The sequence below is a fragment of the Sinocyclocheilus anshuiensis genome, unplaced genomic scaffold (genome assembly GCF_001515605.1).
Source record: "Sinocyclocheilus anshuiensis isolate Anshui unplaced genomic scaffold, SAMN03320099.WGS_v1.1 scaffold42, whole genome shotgun sequence".
Taxonomy (NCBI): Eukaryota; Metazoa; Chordata; class Actinopteri; order Cypriniformes; family Cyprinidae; genus Sinocyclocheilus; species Sinocyclocheilus anshuiensis.
This window is the reverse complement of record NW_015546057.1, coordinates 914,380-934,141: the sequence shown is the minus strand read 5'-3', so window position 1 is coordinate 934,141 and position 19,762 is coordinate 914,380. Positions and strand designations below refer to the sequence as shown.

Below are 19,762 nucleotides of genomic sequence, written 5' to 3'. Positions count from 1 at the left end.
AGAACTGCAATAATTAATGTATAAATGCATCGGTCTACTGTTTTATTTATGGTGGGGTTCGCTTTCACAATCATTCCTGCAATATATTTAAAAAAAAAATCTAGAAATGAAGTCTTCCAAACCTAATAAGAGTGACTTGTGTCTTAGGTTCAAATCCTCACCGCATTGTTTGCCTATGCGAAGGTCAAAATTTAAGAGCTATGCGCAAAGCCTTTAGCGACTGGGTCTTGTTTCATAATTATACGAGTGAGAACACCACACATAACAGCTTCAGCACAGCTTTTAACCATCAAAGCACGACCCGGAAGACCAGATTGGCTGACGCACGGCTACGTTGCAGCAGCCCTACTTTAGTGCCTCAAGTTTCGCTGTTTCCAGAGAGAAAGAGAGAGAGTGAGAGAGAGAGAGAGAGAGAGAGAGAGAGAGAGAACGAGGTGTCAGACACTACACCGCACCGTAAGTCACTGAAGAAAGATCCTCAGCGAAAGCATTCTGGAAAGACGCTTGACTGTCTGGAAAGGTTGGCATCGCCAGCTAGAGAGGACTGTGCCCAGAGCCTCAGCGAAGCGCAGAGCACAACGAATCACCGCTACTCTTCCTTCAAAGACGGTGCCACACGGAATTGGCCCCAGGACACATTTCTCTGCGAAATGTCAAGAGGAGAGCGCCTAATCATACACACTGGTAAGACGCGTTTTGCGTAGGCTATTATTCGACACAGCGAGCGTGAAGTCGAGTAAAACGAAGAGATTATTCACGCGTTTTAGCGAGGTATTCATAAAGAGAACTGTAAGTCCAAAATGGGCTAATTATGCTGTAGGACTGCGTATAAATCCAAATAATTATTGTCGTTTGATTGCAGTTTAAAATGTGTTATAATAAAACAAAAATACAATAAAATGCATTTAGTATGGCGGAATAATAATAATAATAATAATAATAATAATAAATACATTAAATAGCTTACATTAAATACAAAAATATTTTTTTTGTTGTTTTTAGGTCATATTGTTTTACTAAATCCGTTATTTGTACGACCGCAGGCATTTTGGGTTTTAATAGAAAAGACTAAAACGACAGATTGTTACACGTCTTCATCTTCATATTTTTCATCTATTCACATGTGCTAATAGTATTACTATGATATTATAATATTAGTAAAATTATTATTTACTAATTTTAATTTATAACTAACATACCCTAACAATGTCCATGTTTATCTTTGTAAACAAGCTAAAATACAATCCAAATGCAATTCCACTCATTTACACCGCTATCCTATAATACAACACATATTTATTAATGAAACGAATACAGTTTTACGACTTAATCCACGTGAACAATGCAATATAGAACATTTAAGATTTAATCCATGCTGAAATTTGTGATTGTGAGGATATCATTTTGATACATCAAATCTAACCTTGGCATACAAAAATCGTAGCCTATGAAGTAGCATACTTGTCTGCCAATATTTCAAATGAGCGTAACGATTGTTTTTTTTTTTTTTGAATGATTATAATTGTGAAAGCGAATGTGATGTGTGTGAGTTGAGGAATTAACTTTCTGTGGAATGCCCCAAGGACGCTTGCATTAGCCCACCTGTGCTGTTTATTTAAATCATTGACTTCAAGAGCTGTCAACCACAAAAGGAGGGCGGGCGCGCTGTCATCACCCTTCAGATTTATGACTGCCACAGGATCATTTTCCGACTAAACTAACGCTATCACTCAGAATAAGAACGTTACCCATTAAAGCGGCACGTTAGAATAAACGCAGAGGCATCGTTTAATACTGCTAACGCATGAACAAATATGAGACTTTGCTGCAAAATAATGTGGATTGTTGGATGAAATGAAAAGAGGGTGAAAGCCTTTGCTTTCAATCCCTGTTATCCATGCTTCAGCAGAGGACAGGAGGCTTGTGACTTTGCCTGCGCTTGTGTCTGCCCCCGAGTGCCCTGTCAAAATCTAATTACCCGTAAGTAAAGGACAATACCGCTTCAGCTGGTCTGTGTCATTCCCCCTATATCCCAGTGCATGCTTATCTTCACAAACCCTTCTGCGACGCTCTCTGCCCCCTCCTGCCCTCTTTTAACCCCACGGAGAATGATAAATGCGCGGTGAGGGAACGAACGGGCAAAGCCATTTCACGGCACCTGTTAATTAAGGGAATGATTGCCTCCATTTTGTTTCCAGCGCTCTCCATTATTTTTGATGCAACTAATTTAAAGCGAATTAATGTGACATCAAAAACGTGATGTCATTGTCGTCGTCACAGTCACACATGGTGGACGACCCAACTTGTGTTACATAAGAAATAAAGTCTGAATCTGCACACACACACACACACACACACACACACGTTTAAAGAAGGGTGAGTTCGAGTCCTCAGCCGGGGGTAACAACTCCAAGCCTAAATGCTGAGTCCCAAAAAGGACAGTATCGTTTGTTTTAACATTGAGAGCAACTGGATTACCACAGGTATTTAGTTCAGCCTCAGGTGAGTTAAACCACGAGTCGTTATCAGTGCTAAAACTGGTTGCGATGGCATGGCTAGAGCTAGCTAGAAAAACACACAATAAATGCCACATTTGCGCAACTAAAAAGGTGGTAGCCTACTGAACACCTGAGACGGCATATAGACCACTTAAATATACATTGCTGCACAGAAATTAACATAACTGACAATTCATAATTCATAATAAAAATATAACATTCTAATATATTTCAAATATTTTATTTTATTTATTTATTTTGCACTTTAATAGCCTGCTAATGGCTGAGGAGTGTCACACCTACGGCTTTTATATGCCACTGCGTTTTACATAACATTTGGAGCAGCCTCAAGTCGCCTTTGTAAAGAGTCTTTATAGGCTATTATTTTTGATTATGCAGTAGCACAGCACTCAGTCTGTGATAAAGCAGCTATGACAAAGAGGCCATTTTAGACGCTTTAAGTTTATATCAACTTCCATTAATGTCTGCATAATCTGGTATTGCACCTTTTGAATGTAAGACTGTGTGTAAAATGGATCATTACATTGCAAAACTATGCATCATATTATCCTGTACATTCTAATTTGTTGGCTTCGGGCTGCCAGGGCTTTTTGTGCTGTGTAGGACCTCTGGCCAGAATCCAGTGTGTTAAAAAGGGATTTAAGCATCTGATATTGAAGTTCTGTTCAAGTGGTCAGTGCTGCATTGGTGCCTAAATTGATTATAAAACTCACAGATTTTTTTGTATTATTTTATTTATTTATTTATTTTTTGATGCAACTGAAAACACACAATGCCTAACAAGTCTTCAATGCTGAGTGCGTTACATTCTAATTTTAGATAGCTTTGGAAAAGTCTTTTATAGCCCATCTATATTTTTTTCTCATCCTTTACCGAGATACTGTGACGTCAAGTCACGGCGTCAGAGTGGCGGCAGGTAGGGGCTCTGAGCTCGCGCTCCAATTATTGCCTGTCAATCATTGTTGCTTCAGAAGAGAGCACACAGACTAAAACTCCTGCTTTAAATAGTAATAATAATAATAATAATACTAATAAGTATTTATTATGCGATAGACACACCACAGTTATTTCGAAGGGTGCTAAATTGTACAAAATGAGTTAAAACGCAATTTCTCATCTGAAAACTGGTTCTTGGTGTAAACTTTGGTGTAAAAGTGTTACTCCATTAAAAAAAGCAAAATGACCAAAACAGTGCCTTTCTCGAAAGAGTGATGAACGAGCTGGAGCACCCTGGTAGACAAGTTTATCTTGTGTCCTCTTTGATTGATCCAACCAGACAAGCTAAATGAATAATTAATATACACAAAGCGTTGCTACAAGCAGTTTGAGGCCACAGAGCTACCAAAGGTGAGAAGCAGCTATCCAAAGGAGCACGTTTCTATATCCTCAGTAGGCTATATTACATACTATTCGTTTAGAAACAGTCAGTAGGATTTGATGTTTAATAGGCCTACATGTTTATTTGAATTGGAGTTTCAGCTGCATGAATTCCCAACAAATTTAAAACGCGTGGAATAGGAAAGATAACCTTTTTTGACTGAATAGCATAGACAGGCAAATTTAACGTTGAGCGGTGAAAGCTATAAACTCTAAATGCAAATGAAGTCTTCAGATGACTAACCTGCAACCACAGCTTATCTAAACGCTTATCAAGCTAATTGGCGACGTTCTGTCTTTCTGCCTGCGGTGAGCGAGCCTGTTGCGTGTTTTGCCACGAGATAATTGTAAGCAAGAATCAACGAAGCTGCCCTAATGGCCACCAATTGGCTCTATTTGGACCTGCCCATGCGACCTGTCGGCACCACCGAGAGACGGGCCCGCTATTAATATGTAAAGTGACGTTTGATCGCTTGAAACAGCATACAAAGACAGTGTTTTCACAAGAAGAATGTGGTGACGGGCTGCCAGGGCTTTTTGTGCTGTGTAGGACCTCTGGCCAGAATCCAGTGTGTTAAAAAGGGATTTAAGCATCTGATATTGAAGTTCTGTTCAAGTGGTCAGTGCTGCATTGGTGCCTAAATTGATTATAAAACTCACAGATTTTTTTGTATTATTTTATTTATTTATTTATTTTTTGATGCAACTGAAAACACACAATGCCTAACAAGTCTTCAATGCTGAGTGCGTTACATTCTAATTTTAGATAGCTTTGGAAAAGTCTTTTATAGCCCATCTATATTTTTTTCTCATCCTTTACCGAGATACTGTGACGTCAAGTCACGGCGTCAGAGTGGCGGCAGGTAGGGGCTCTGAGCTCGCGCTCCAATTATTGCCTGTCAATCATTGTTGCTTCAGAAGAGAGCACACAGACTAAAACTCCTGCTTTAAATAGTAATAATAATAATAATAATACTAATAAGTATTTATTATGCGATAGACACACCACAGTTATTTCGAAGGGTGCTAAATTGTACAAAATGAGTTAAAACGCAATTTCTCATCTGAAAACTGGTTCTTGGTGTAAACTTTGGTGTAAAAGTGTTACTCCATTAAAAAAAGCAAAATGACCAAAACAGTGCCTTTCTCGAAAGAGTGATGAACGAGCTGGAGCACCCTGGTAGACAAGTTTATCTTGTGTCCTCTTTGATTGATCCAACCAGACAAGCTAAATGAATAATTAATATACACAAAGCGTTGCTACAAGCAGTTTGAGGCCACAGAGCTACCAAAGGTGAGAAGCAGCTATCCAAAGGAGCACGTTTCTATATCCTCAGTAGGCTATATTACATACTATTCGTTTAGAAACAGTCAGTAGGATTTGATGTTTAATAGGCCTACATGTTTATTTGAATTGGAGTTTCAGCTGCATGAATTCCCAACAAATTTAAAACGCGTGGAATAGGAAAGATAACCTTTTTTGACTGAATAGCATAGACAGGCAAATTTAACGTTGAGCGGTGAAAGCTATAAACTCTAAATGCAAATGAAGTCTTCAGATGACTAACCTGCAACCACAGCTTATCTAAACGCTTATCAAGCTAATTGGCGACGTTCTGTCTTTCTGCCTGCGGTGAGCGAGCCTGTTGCGTGTTTTGCCACGAGATAATTGTAAGCAAGAATCAACGAAGCTGCCCTAATGGCCACCAATTGGCTCTATTTGGACCTGCCCATGCGACCTGTCGGCACCACCGAGAGACGGGCCCGCTATTAATATGTAAAGTGACGTTTGATCGCTTGAAACAGCATACAAAGACAGTGTTTTCACAAGAAGAATGTGGTGACAACTAATTTAAAACAATTAGACGCGCAAGAACAATAGCCCCCAATTTAGAGACCATAAAATACTCCTCCCCAATTAATGCCTGAGGTGCCAGGACTTGTGTTTGTTTGTATTAGGCATATATTGCATGTGACACTTCAATGATACAGGTTTTGTTGTTTTAAGCAAATGTTAATGGTTCTAATCCATAAACAAAAGTTTATGATAACTGCAATATAAATCCTTTTATTTATCAATTGAGAAAATTAAAGTATTTGCTGGTTGGCACTATTTGTATAAATAAAAGGAGGCCTAGGCCTAGTCTACCATATGCCGGTTAATATTATTTTTCCAGTTGCAAATAGAATTATTTTAAATATTTTTTTTCTGGATAAACGTTCTGATGAAGTAGTCTATAAGACTTCACATTTTCATTCATAATTTCAGGTCATTCTGCTCTCTAAGTCTTTAAGTAAACAAGACAACATTATCACACATGACCAATGTGAAGCCCTAAAGAAAGGTAAAAAGATCTCAATAAATTGCTCCGCTGAATGATGAGTCTCTCAGCTCTCTGAATGTGGAGCACTAGGCCGAGAGTCGCCGTGGCAGTTTGGAAAGCGTGATGTCCGAGCCAATGGCAGTCATCGCGATCTGCTATTGGTTAACAGAGCCATCACTGCCAGCCCGTGACCCGCCCATGTTCGTAAGATATGGAATCTACTGGCGCCAGATCCGACAGTACACAGGCACGATTCATTAATGAGACTTCTCTCCGCGTCGGACAGCCGCAGAGTTTTTCTAGAGAGAGTTTAACAATTGGGCTGTGGACAATTTAAACCAGTGGCGAATTACGAATGTCAGCAGACATCTTGAGGATTAACGTTCTTTGTACGTGAATAACACGGGGAAAATAAACCGAGGATTGCAGTGCTGAAATACTTTGCGCCGTGAGTACTTTTCGATAGTTCTTTAAAATTGCGTACGCTTGAGCCTGTAATGCATCGACTTAGTTTTACAGGTTGCAACCCATATTTCGATAAAGTTCATATATATATATTGTACGAAATTAGATCTTATAAATATCTTTAGATCTTAAGTCTTGCAATATATTAAACGTTTAAAAAAAACTGAGATGCATCTGTTTGTTATTCGCTTACAGGTGTTCCTGAGCATTGTTGAAAGCAAAGAAGCAGGACCTCTATTTCTCCAAAAATAAGGGCATGTGCAAAAAGTGAATAGGGCATCACCAACTGAAGCAGTAAGCTCACGACACATATTTTATTAATCTAAAGGACCATAGTGGTGCTCCTGGGTCTGTTTTCAGTAGACGTCTAGAAAACTTCCCGAAACATTTTCGAAGCGCGGACAATTTAGACATGGAGGTTGCAGCCGATCAGTCTCGATGGATGGCCCATCATCATGCGGTACTCAACGGCCAGCACCCAGAGTCCCATCATCACGGGCTTACACACAATTACATGGAGCCCATGGCACCTCTTCTTCCCCCGGACGAGGTGGATGTGTTCTTGAATCACTTGGACTCGCAGGGGAACCCTTACTACCCCAATTCTCGGGCTAGAGTATCATACGGACAAGCACACGGTAAGATGCTTCTTTACGTCAAATTTAGCAGGCTACATATGATATTTTGATGACAGAATATATGTATTTTATGCATATGTCATTATGCAATTTCCTAGACATATTTCAGTCACACGTTAGGCTACATTTATCATGAAATAAAAAAAAAGGTTTTATAAATTACGTAATAGCCTATAGGTTGCTATTTGTTTATTTATTTAATAGGCTATTTAAGTGCTAAATGTGAACGCATTTGTGAAGCTGTATGAAATAGTAGGCCCATTGTTACTATTACTGATAAATATATATATTTTTTATATATTTAACATCAGTATAAAATCTTGTCCATGTTTATGGCAAAATACATATTTTGTTTACGTGGTTCTTGGTTGTATATAGACTATAGGCTACTCTTGTGCTTAAAAAAGTGTAATAAATAAACTTAACATTGTTGACATTATTTGGAATCAGCTGGCTATATGTAAAACTAAATCTTTAGTAGGCTACAACCGTGTTGTGCGTGAAAGATTTCGACGACTTTTACTCTCACGGGCTTTGAAGTGAAACGTAGCGCGGCCTAAATACGGGACTTGGTTAGCAAAGACGTCTCGATACTTAACTAAAGATATGCTAATGTAAATGTTTTTGTTGTTGTTTTGCACAAAACTGTATTATGCGTAGGACTGTGTGTCTGAAAGATACAAATTAGCCGAGAAAAAGGATGACAAAAATGTGTCAAATTATTAAATATCGGATTTCTTCTCTGCGGCGTGAATTGTCACCTCCATGAGGTGCGTGTTGAAATGTAAAGATAAGAAGAAAAAGAAAATGTCCAGCGAATGACTTGATGAGGAAAGGGAAGTTCGTGTCAGGGAGAGAGAGGGGGATCAAGGCACTTCCCGGATGCCAAATCAAAACGAAAAATTACTGACGAACTTCTTAGTTCAAGTGTGTAGGCTAATTTGTGGAACAACAGGCTGTTGTGAGAAAGCTTCGTTAAAAAGTTATCCTTTGTCGGTTTTCTAAAGAGATTTTAGGCCTATGTCTGTTTCTTGTTGGGAAAATCACGTCGAGGCGAAGGAAAATATATTTTGTGTTCGCGTGCAGTTTGAACTAAAGGGGTGAATCATCAACCGCGGTTTTGTGTGTGTTGCATAATCGATATTTAGGTTTTATTTGATCTCAATGTCAAGTTTGTATCGTTCGAGTACGGAGTCAACAGGTGAGAAGTGAACATTCGGCATTTTGTTCTTTGAAACAAACTAGTGTTTTGGCAAAAATAGCGGAGGAAATAGACATTTTGCTGGTAATTTTCATTTCGGACCGAGCTTTATGTTCGTTTCTTTCTTGTATTTCTCAGCTCGTCTCACGGGAAGTCAGGTCTGCCGACCACACCTCATACATAGTCCCGGTATTCCTTGGCTGGACAGCGGCAAGGCAGCGCTCTCCGCTGCCCACCACAACGCCTGGGCGGTCAGTCACTTCAGCAAGCCTGGCCTGCACCCCGCCAGCGCCGGTTACCCGTGCAGCAGCAGCTCCAGCACCGCTCCCGTCTCCTCCCTCACATCCGCAACCCACTCCAGTCCACATCCCCTCTACAATTTCCCCCCAACCCCACCGAAAGACGTCTCACCGGACCCCGGCCCTTCTTCTCCGACCTCCACCACTGCAAGAATGGATGAAAAGGAGTCCATCAAGTACCAAGTGTCCATCGCTGATGGGATGAAAATGGAGGGATGTAGTCCTCTTCGGGGAAGCCTGGCTATGAGCGCCCAAACACCGTCCACGCAATATCCCATCCCAACCTACCCAACATACTCTCTTCCCGCGCCACACGAGTACGGCGGCGGTCTGTTTCATCCTGGTACCCTCCTCAGTGGATCCGCTTCAAGCTTCACACCTAAATGCAAAAGCAAGACGCGGTCGTGCTCAGGTGAGTTTCATTAGCTCTGACTCGACCATGAAGTGAAGAGTAGCCTAGATAGGCGTTTAGAGAAACATTGGCCTAGGGAGCATTTTAAAAAGCATTTTTACATCAATTGTCGAAATGTAACATTAATAAAGAACAATAATATATGTGTAGGATTCCGTGTAATTCTTAAAAAAAAAAAAAAAATGTAGCCAAATACAAGGCGTCCTGAAAAATGTACTGGCCTAGGAATATCCATTTTCCATTATCATAGTTTTTCTCAGATATTTTTTTTCTCAGACACGTTTTGGTTCTATATGGAGTTTACTTTTTTTTTTGTCTAATTAGATGAATTCAACTGCCATTTTATCTCCCTCGAGGCAACTACACCGCAATTTTTGAATTATGACAAGCACAAGTTTCAGCAGCTCTTAAAAAAATGCCACACCAAAATACATCACAATTCGAAGGTGTCATTCCCAAGACATAAAAAGTGGTTATCATGCATAAACTGCTAACCAAAGACAACTGTGTAAACACTCTAAACACTAGTGCTCCTCACACATCGATATTTTTAAAGGTTTTAAAATAAAGTAAAAAAAAAAAAAGTCTAACATTATGATAAAATATTGCAAGGGATCCAATCAACGAATGATTATGAGAACAAATACCAGTCTATGCAATAAAGCCTATATCAAAGGTGTTGTGATGAAAATGGTAAAATGACAAATAAAACAAAATAAAAAGTGGAAAATTGAGCTTTCGCAGAACTTTTGGATTTAATGATTTACACACATACCTCTATATTCACAAAGATTCTTCTTCTTTTTCTTTTTTGGTTAGGCCTGAATAATGATTTTATTTGGCGGGCTGCGTGTTGCCTCACGCTGTGTTTTCCTTAAAATTGAGCCCTTATTGCATTTAAAACTTTTAGGAGTCACGACGCGCTGGCTCCAGTCACATCCTGTATACCTCCAGCTGAACAAATCACGACATACTCCCCCCTCCGCCCTCCCACGACCCCAACACTAACAAAACCCCGGCGGGACAGGCCTACATGGGCGAAAGGACCCTGCTGTTTGTGTGCTTATTTATGCACGACCTCGGCCTGGTGCACTGCTAACGAAGACCTTTATTTTGATCTATTATTTAAAACACTTTTCATTACAGTTACATTACTCATATTACTTATGTGTAATTATTATTATATGACATTAAAAATAATGTGCAAATACAAGTTGCTTCATAAATCAATGAATAGTAAATATTGTGTTTTTTATTATTAACCTCAGAAATGCAAAACATGCCCTTATCATTGTTTTAACATTTTATGTAGGCTATTTATTTATTTAGCCAACCTATGATATGGAAAATATCTTGTTCTGAAAATATTGTTAGGATTGAGTGTGCAGTGGTGAATGGAACCTTCATAGTAAATTGTTTTTGATCATTCTTTAGCTGAAGAGATTCAGTGTAAACAATCAAATCAGTCCTACATGATTGAGCACTGACAGAATTTTTTTTTCATTTATTTAAAAATTAACAAGATATGGATGGAAAATATGCATTAGTGAACCTCCTCTAATTACTCACCCTATTTGCAGGCCCGTTTTCACCTAACACTCCCAAGCACCAAGTTTCAGTAGGCTACATTTAAAATGCGAGTGATAGGCTACTTCTAACCATGTCAAGCCTAAAGAGAAAATGGAATGAAAATGACTGACTTACATCATATACACTTCAAAAGAGCCTCCATTGTCCGGGTGGATTCTTTTCTCTGGTCAGGGTGGGACAGCGACTATCTCACATTATAATGTGAATAATTGAGAGGTGCGCAGGGGAGTGAGGAGGAAGAGCATATGAATTAAAGTGCACAGCCCTTTCCAACAGGTTAGGGTGCTTTACTGTGATATGACACCTGAGAATAGGACAAGCCGGGACAGCTGGCTGATAAACGGGGGTGGGGATGTATGCCATAGAATTAACTCACATTTTAATCACTTTCTTGTCTTGAAAATATTGTAGCTGCAAAAAGAGACTGGCATTTGGTGTTCCTTTTGTAGCAGACAAATTAAAAGATTGGTCTGTAGGTAATTTAAGAGCAGAACCTGGATGTACTGCTAATTTTTCACATAGTCACGCAGTGACAAAAATGTTATTTCATCCACAAACACATGCACGCTCACAAATTCCGATATCAATTATGTAATACATCCAGCTCAGATGAGAGATTCCAGTGTGGATGTCATGTAAGATATTGTCTAATTAACTTGGGAGTTGTTTTTCTTTGCCCAGACCGTGCCTTTGCATGACCCTGTGTTCCTGTATTGTAGATGGAGTGTGAAGCTCTTAATTATATAAATTTCCCTTTGCTTTTCCTCCACTTGAATTCTGCACAGAGGGGCGTGAATGTGTGAACTGTGGAGCCACCTCCACCCCGCTGTGGCGGCGGGACGGAACGGGCCACTACCTCTGCAACGCGTGCGGCCTGTACCACAAGATGAACGGCCAGAACCGACCCCTTATCAAGCCAAAGCGCAGACTGGTGAGTCGATGAGCCCTCCAGAATTCTTTCAGTTCCCCACACACATGAGAAAGAGGGCTAAATAGGAGCACTGAGCAGAAAGCCTGAGCACAATTCCAGGAAAGTTATATTTTCCCTATTATCTTCCTGGAATTGTTTGTCGCCCTCACCCCCTGGTGATCCCCTACTCTGCCTGTTACAATACTGCTACTATTGCCATTGTTCCCGCTATCATTATTGCTTCTAGTTCTGATACTGTCACTGATACCAATGCCCATGCCGGTACAATTATCACCAATCCGCACTGAGAGAAACCTGTTGCCACACTATTGTCTGAGTGCATCTGTTTAGTTTGATCTACTTTTTCTGGGGGTGTTTAGAAAGCCACATGCCATTGGTTTTGTTTTGTGTGGCTGGCTTATGATTCTGGTTCCATTTTAGAATCGCTGCCAGCATGATTATCTCGTTTAATCTTGATGAGATGTTTAAAAGCAGATTTTTTTATTTGATTTATCTTAATGGCTCTTTGCATTGAGATGATTGATAAAAAGCAAAACTAAAGTTTCAAGATTATTTTGCTGTTTTCTTGAGAAATCATTAAGATGTGTGAAAAGTCAAACTTGATTAAGCTTTGGTTATTAATCTCCTTTTTTTCTGTGGTTCATGGACAGCTTGTAAAAGAAGACTCCTCTATGCTTTTATTTAAATATAAATCATATCTTGTTGGAATGAAACACCTGGACAGGATGACAGTTTTTTCAGCATCGGGATTCTATGAAAACAGATGACTTTTCAAAGAATATAATCTATGGCTACATTTTTTTTTTCTATTCACATAATCTTATTTTATCCTTTAGTGGATGAAACTCTATATCTCTACCTCTGTCTCTTTACTCTGTTATTGAGTCATTTTTGCAGTCTTTCAAAGCATGATGTAATATTATTATAGAGATTAATTTTGGAGACACAACAAGCAGTTTAATTGAATGAGACCGTCTTTTTCTATCAGCCATATGTCATAATTTAATTTTCACTTGGCTAAGTGACCATCAGAGTGTAAATACAAGCGTCTCAGTGGGAATCTTATTTCCAGTGTTGTAAAAGAGACACTTAGTGCATACCATGAGCTTTGTACTAAATTACAAATAGTGACATATTCAAAGCGGAATTAAACTGTGAATTGTAAGACTACAATTTCTGATTATGATGGTCATTATTATTTTTAGTAGTGGTAGGTGTAACATAGCGGAGTTTTTTCCCCTTTAGTTTCTTTCTGTCTTTCTCTAGCCTATATGTTCTCATGGTGAAAAAAGGCCACAGGGTTTTCCATGGAGTCAGTGTGCTGGCCCATGCTTTTGCATTTTGGGCTGAAGTGTTTTCAGAGCGCTGTTCAAAGGCCATCCAGTTGTTTCCTATCCGGATATCTGCCCGGGCCCGATAAGGAAGCCAGGCTCCCGGGTGTTTCCGTCTTCAACAAACCCGGCTGAATTTTCTCTGGCCCCGGCAGGCCCGAATGACATCTACTGTAAAGCGATTATCAGAGCACTATGTGTGAAGGGGCTGGGGCAGGGATTGGAAAATAAATGGATTTATACTCTTTTGCTCTCGTTTGTCATGCTCGACTGGCACTGCGTTGAAGTATCGGAATGTGTGTGTTTTTGTTGTCGTCGGCGTTTTGTTTACATTTATTCATAGCGTCGTTTTTTTATTCAGATCCTCTTTTTACAAAAGCTCAATAGAAATTATGTAAATCGCTAACGAACACAAACTGCAAATGCTATATGTGTTGGACTGCGGGGAAACTGCGTTGTATGCCTATAAATGTTTCTCATTATGTGTGAAAAATTGATCCGTAATGGACAAAAAGCGAACAGAGGATTGATGACCCGGCTTTGCAGTCGCCACGCCCACTAACGCGTTTGATTCGTGGCATCAACGCGAGCAGTGTAACGAAACGTTATAAATTAATGATCTGTCTTATGTATTTACTGAAATATGTCAGAATTTATTAGATACATGTCAGAATAAAACGAATTTCACCGGGCACAGTTTTTTTCTAATCAAGGTAAAATTGGAAAATTGAATTTAGCGTGTTTAACAAAACAGGCTATATTTAATTAACCCAAACACTGAGGCGACTCCCTGTAAGAGATTTCATATGTCCAGGCCGCATTTGCTTTAATGTTATTTGAGGATAGTTTTGAAATGCTGTCTGGTGCAGAATACGTCACCCCAGCAGATTCTTATCATGAATTCATTTACTTCAACCCAAAGCAACCCTTGATTGATATTACAGTGTGGATCATAGAAACGCAGGAATGAAGTTATGTAGTCCATTCGACGGTTGCATTTGGTGGGCTACAATAAATAAAGATTTAAAAAATAAGACAATACGCCACGGAAGGCCTCGTGCTACTGTAAAAAAAAAAAAGAATAATAAAAAGGAATAAAATAAAAAATTAATAAAAAATAGCTAAGTAATAGCTATAATGCAGTTGCCTATAGGCTTTTTACGGTTGTCGAGAAACTTTGAAACTTCACGCAAATGCCTAATCAGAATAATAACAGGCTCATCCATGGAATGTGTAATCGGAATTATGCTATAGCCTACGTTTGAACATAGCCACAGCCTTTTTAGTTACCCGCGGGATTGTTAAAAAATGTATGCATTGCCGTTTGGGATAATGGATGTTTTCATTTAGCACACAGCATTGAATATTTTTTGTTTTTTTCTTGTCTACAGTCTGCTGCGAGGCGAGCTGGCACCTGCTGCGCGAACTGCCAGACAACCACGACCACTCTGTGGCGGCGTAACGGGAACGGTGACCCGGTGTGCAACGCCTGCGGGCTCTACTACAAACTCCACAACGTGAGTATTAAGAGCCGCAAACACTGAGAGTGACAGCGAAGTGGTCAAGTGGGCGGACAGCTTGTATCGATCGAGGAGAGAGAAGACTGAGGCCGGGGACGCAAAGCCGGCTTTCCCTGTCAGACAGAGCCCGTTGACCGTTTTCTTTTTAGATTAATCCAGCTTTGTTTCAAAGGAGGGCGTTATTCCCAGGAGGGACGGCAGGGCGGGTCTGCCATTCAAGATACGGCGTCAGTTATAGGCTATCAATTCGGAGTTGTCTGAAACTAGCCTTTTTAATGTTAAGCTTGGCTGCGATCTATTTATAGGCGAATAAAAACATTTCACCTTAATGAAACAAGCGAAACAAAGGAGGAAAGAGAAAAAAACGGAATTGTGTGACAGCTGAGCTACTGATTTGCTTTTTTTCGATGTCTAGTTGTCGTTTGAAATTCAACCCTGAAAGCATAAAAGACCACATTATACACTTTGATGTATAATTTGTGTAAATACTACAGCTAATAAATGCGTAATTTATGCAATTAATTTTAGAGAACATTTTCGGTGCCATGGATAGAAGCTATCTTAACATAATCAAAAAGGTTATACTTTTTTATTTATAAAAAAAACGCCTTTAAAGTTGTCCAACTGAAATCCTTAGCAATGCATATTACTAATCAGAAATTAAGTTTTGATATATTTACGGTAGGAAATTCACAAAATATCTGCATGGAACATGATCTTTACTTATCCTGATGATTTTTGGCATTAAAAAAAATCAATAATTTTCACCCATACAATGTATTGTTGGCTATTGCTACAAATATACCTGTGTGACTTAAGACTGGTTTTGTGGTCCAGGGTCACATATATTTGTAAAAATATATAATATAATACAATGATAGATAATAACAGTTTTGTATTGTAACATATAAAGATTCTAATCTACAGTTCTGATCTACTGTTGATGTGTTTTCCTGGTTACTGTTATCATAAGTCCATTTAATCAACTTAAACACATTTAAAAAGTATCCATACTTATGCAAAACCTCCAGCCCTTTTTTTACTTCCTTTGCGCTCATCATTAACCTATGCTATCTCTTTTCGTATAGATCAACAGGCCAATGACCATGAAAAAAGAGGGCATCCAAACACGCAACCGAAAGATGTCCAGCAAGTCCAAGAGGAGTAAACGATCTGGCGAGTGTTTCGAGGAGCTCTCCAAGTGCATGCATGACAAGACCTCTCCGTTTGGCAGTGCCAGTGCTCTGGCAAGCCACATGCCACACATGGGCCACCTGCCACCGTTCAGCCATTCTGGACACATGCTGCCTACACCGACTCCCATTCACCCCACATTCAGCCACCCTCACCATTCCAGCCGCTCTCCCGCCTGGGCCGAACCTCACTGAAGACCCACGCTCGCTCGCATCCCCTCCACAGGGGCTTTGCGTTAGCTCCTCCATACTGAAAATCTCCACGCACCCCCCTCCCCTCCCGTCAAGAAATCTTCCACAGGTGAGGGACTCGAAGGGGTTCGTTCCTGCTTGGACACTGCCGAGGAAGGTGTCATCTCATCAACAACCACGTCAGCTTGTACAGAGGACGGTTTGCGTGTTTAAGAAGCACCTCTCCCTTCTAGACACTGAGGACTTTCACAGACAGAGCAGGGGGAGAGAGAGCTATCTTTGCTTTTAGCTTTTCGTTACGTTTTACTGAGTCACTTTGGTACTGTCCTGAAAGAGAGGATGTGTCTTTGCAGATTCACTGTGTGGCAGTTCCTTCTCAGAAACTGTCTAGTTAAGGACTCGCTCTGACTCTTTGCGTACATGACGAGTCAAAGAAAGAGAGACAGAAAGAGAGAAGACCACTAAGTTTATCCCCCCTAACATGCTGGAATACACCCCCCTATGGACTCTATGGATACGACATACAAGCAAAGAAATGTTTATAAAGGTTAATTGTTATTATCGTTATTGTTATTATGATAATTTATTTTCACTCTTTATCTCTTATTTCGCTTTCCTCAGAACACATTGTTATATAATAAATATTATTTGATTGTTATTGATTAAAAAAAAAAAAAACACTGACCTATCCTAGCCAAGGCGATGTTGCTGAGCTGTACGTTTTTATCATTTTCCATTACACAAATAAAGGAAATAAAGTTTTAATACTTCATCCCTTCCCTGAGTTCTTCCTTGCTAACGTTATGTGAAAGCAAAGTACAGTCAATCTTCTTCTCAAACGGAGACGTTTCTGCATCTACAGGCTGGTTTGATCATTTACGTTTCCGATTCCAGGGCATCGTATTTCCAACCAGTTACAGTAGTTTAACATGAGAAACGCACACAAATGACAAAACATGCACAAGGCCAAACACAAAAACACCCAAGCGCTCGGATATGCTGCTGTTCCATATACTAAGTGTCAGAGGGAATTTCACCTAGGCATCGCTGAGCTCTAGAAGGTAAGCGATATCAGATGCACAAGCTAAGTGCTTGAACTGCAGTCCGTCTGGGGAAGAAGGAGACCTCTGTGGCATATAAGCCCCCCGGGGTGCTTCGGTTTGACCCAGACAACAGTCTCCAAACATTGGGAGGAATGGGGGGTTCCAATCACATGCAAATGGGAAGAGCCATACTGTACAGAATGCTTTTAGATGGACGAATTTGTTGTCCCTGTGTCCTCCTTTTCATCTGACCTACTCAGCCCCCTTGCTTTTGGCTTGTCTTTCTGGAGCCAAAGGAAAAGTAAGCAAAAGGACAGCAAGTTTTTTTGGTGGGAGAGAAAGAAATTGAGACAAAAAAAAAAAGAGAGAGAGAGAGAGAGGGAGAAGAGGAAGGAAAGGCAATCAGTCCAGTCCATGAACAAACACGTGGGGGGCAGTTTGGAGCCTTCTCCCACAGATGTGCTTGCAGCTGAGGCTTGCAGGAAACAGCTCTTAACCCGGTCTCATTTTCAAGCTATATAACCCAGTGCGGCGACTGAGGAAACCATCAGCCCAGCCAACAGTTAATGAGAGAGACCCAACAACAGCACAGACCACGCTGAGGAGGCCCGATTTCAGGTCAACACCGACTCTTGCACAAGTGCAGATATGCCCATCCCCCATCCAAATGATCACACACCCCTCTATTCTATTCTATTCTATTCTATTCTATTCTATTCTATTCTATTCTATTCTATTCTATTCTATTCTATTCTATTCTATTCTATTCTATTCTATTCTATTCTATTCTATTCTATTCTATTCTATTCTATTCTATTCTATTCTATTCTATTCTATTCTATTCTATTCTATTCTATTCTATTCTATTCCAGTCCATTCTATTCTATTCTATTCTATTCTAATCTATTCTATTCTATTCTATTCTATTCTATCAGTCATTAGATATCAGTCTATTAGTGTCCTGATTAATCTTCAGTGTTTTCTGAAAGCCAGGGCCAGTTCAATCAAAAATAAAAATTCTGTCATCATTTACTCAAGTTGTTCCAAACAAATAAGATTTCAATACACAAATTAAGCTATTTTTTTTTTTATGAAACCAATGGATATCTGTCCCTCCATTGAAGGTTAATTCCACCGAAATGTTAACGCTTCAAATAGTTAATAAAAACAGTGTAAAAGTTCACCCATATAAGTGGAGAGCGTTAAACATAATCTTCAAAAGAAGCACAATTGCTGTATATGATGAACATATTACATTTTTATTCCCATACAAACATTTATCAGTACACATGCATAGAGCACATCAAATATGGTAAACATAACCTCAACCGTACATGCTTGACGCATGAGAAAAAAGCTCACTTGTTTTTGCGCATCAAACAAACACATTTGAGCTTCAGTTTAACAAATTTGTGAAAATGATTCCCGTTGAACTTGTGAAACACAAGTACAAATATGTATTTGTGATTTATATATAATAAGAATGTGTCAAGTGTTTTTTTTTTATAGAAAGCATGGGGTCCAAAACAACCCTGGTTTTAACTACAGAAATTTCAATGTGGACTCAAACATTTCTCATCAATTATCAATTATTTTAAAGACCAAATTATCTGAGCTGTCACTTCTTTAATTACACATTACTTTTATAGCTCCATAATATGGATAATTAAAGAAGTGACAGCTACTGTATGTCAACAACTGCCCAATTTGTTTCTATTTTTATTGCTCATTAGTAATTTATGCAAAACATCTCAGAAAGTTAATACTTAGATGGCAAATAACACGATATGCTTTCAAAAAAAAAAAGAGAGAGACTTAAAATACTAATTAAAAATGACAAATCTTCATCATCTAGAAACCTGGCAAGATATATTCAAAAAAGTGAGCAGATAATCTCATAAATCCTTCATAAAGTTCACAATATTCTGCCTCACCGATAAAAAAACCTGTGTTTGTAGTAATAAACTGTTCAACTGCATTCCTGCTGTGTTTGCCAGTTATAGATGCCACTGGGCTTTTCTGTTTGTGTGTGTGTGTGAAGGTATTTGCGTGAGTGTGTGTGTGTTGTTCTCTTTGGCCAGGCTCCCAGAGCATGAAACATCCAACGGACTCAAACAGGGCACTCCTGAGGGAACTAGCTGTCTTCCCCAAAATAATAATGGGATCGGGCCGCGTCAGAGAGACGGGAGAAGGAAAAAGAGAAGCTTTATTCAGTGTAGAGGCTGAGGCACCATGACATGCTCGCGTGGTTCCACGTGTGTCCTTGTCCTCTCCGTCCCCACATGTGTGTTTTCATATAAGTGGTCTCTTCTTACATATACAGTATGTGTGTTTGGCCATGTTCAGAGTGGAACACTAGCTTACTACTGAACAAATACTGCACTGTATAGACTGTACACTGACTACTATTTTTCAAAAATAGTACAGTTGCATGTGGGTCTATATAATATAATATAATATAATATAATCTAGTTAAAAACATGTGCTAATGTACTCTTTGTATTCATTTCAATTTGGTTTCATATGGTGCAAAACCACTGATAGGCTGTAATGCAGTTTTATTAAAACATTATTTTTCTGTCGCACAAATATACATTTTTAATACAGAGATTAAAACATTTTCATAAAATAATGTGTATTAAAGTCAATGCATGTATGAACTGACAAAACAACAACAACAACAACACATTATAGTAATTCTGTCAGGACCACTATCGTCAAAGATGA

The 19,762-nt window shown here is 39.3% G+C and overlaps 1 protein-coding gene across 4 annotated transcripts; it reads left to right on the top strand.

Moving 5' to 3' along the window:
• Positions 1 to 512: 512 nt before the first annotated feature.
• Positions 513 to 16,655, top strand: gata2a (GATA binding protein 2a). 4 transcript variants are annotated; one of them, XM_016500585.1, is made up of 6 exons: positions 513 to 684; positions 6,881 to 7,323; positions 8,663 to 9,235; positions 11,599 to 11,756; positions 14,479 to 14,604; positions 15,696 to 16,655. In XM_016500585.1, the coding sequence occupies exons 2-6, from the start codon at positions 7,098 to 7,100 to the stop codon at positions 15,993 to 15,995; spliced, it is 1,383 nt and encodes a 460-aa protein (XP_016356071.1). In that variant the 5' UTR covers positions 513 to 684; positions 6,881 to 7,097; the 3' UTR covers positions 15,996 to 16,655. The 4 variants fall into 4 exon arrangements, with proteins under 4 accessions (XP_016356071.1, XP_016356072.1, XP_016356070.1 ...); XM_016500586.1 differs by lacking the exon at positions 513 to 684 and adding an exon at positions 6,472 to 6,668 and having other exon boundaries at positions 11,611 to 11,756; XM_016500584.1 differs by lacking the exon at positions 513 to 684 and adding an exon at positions 6,472 to 6,668.
• The last annotated feature ends 3,107 nt before the right edge of the window (positions 16,656 to 19,762 follow it).

Bases quoted from the DNA above. Each gene is read 5' to 3' on its own strand.
- gata2a (XM_016500585.1), top strand. From the start codon at position 7,098: ATGGAGGTTGCAGCCGATCAGTCTCGATGGATGGCCCATCATCATGCG. The intron at 9,236-11,598 runs GTGAGTTTCATT...TTCCTCCACTTG, and splicing joins CAAGACGCGGTCGTGCTCAG to AATTCTGCACAGAGGGGCGT. The intron at 14,605-15,695 runs GTGAGTATTAAG...CTTTTCGTATAG, and splicing joins TCTACTACAAACTCCACAAC to ATCAACAGGCCAATGACCAT.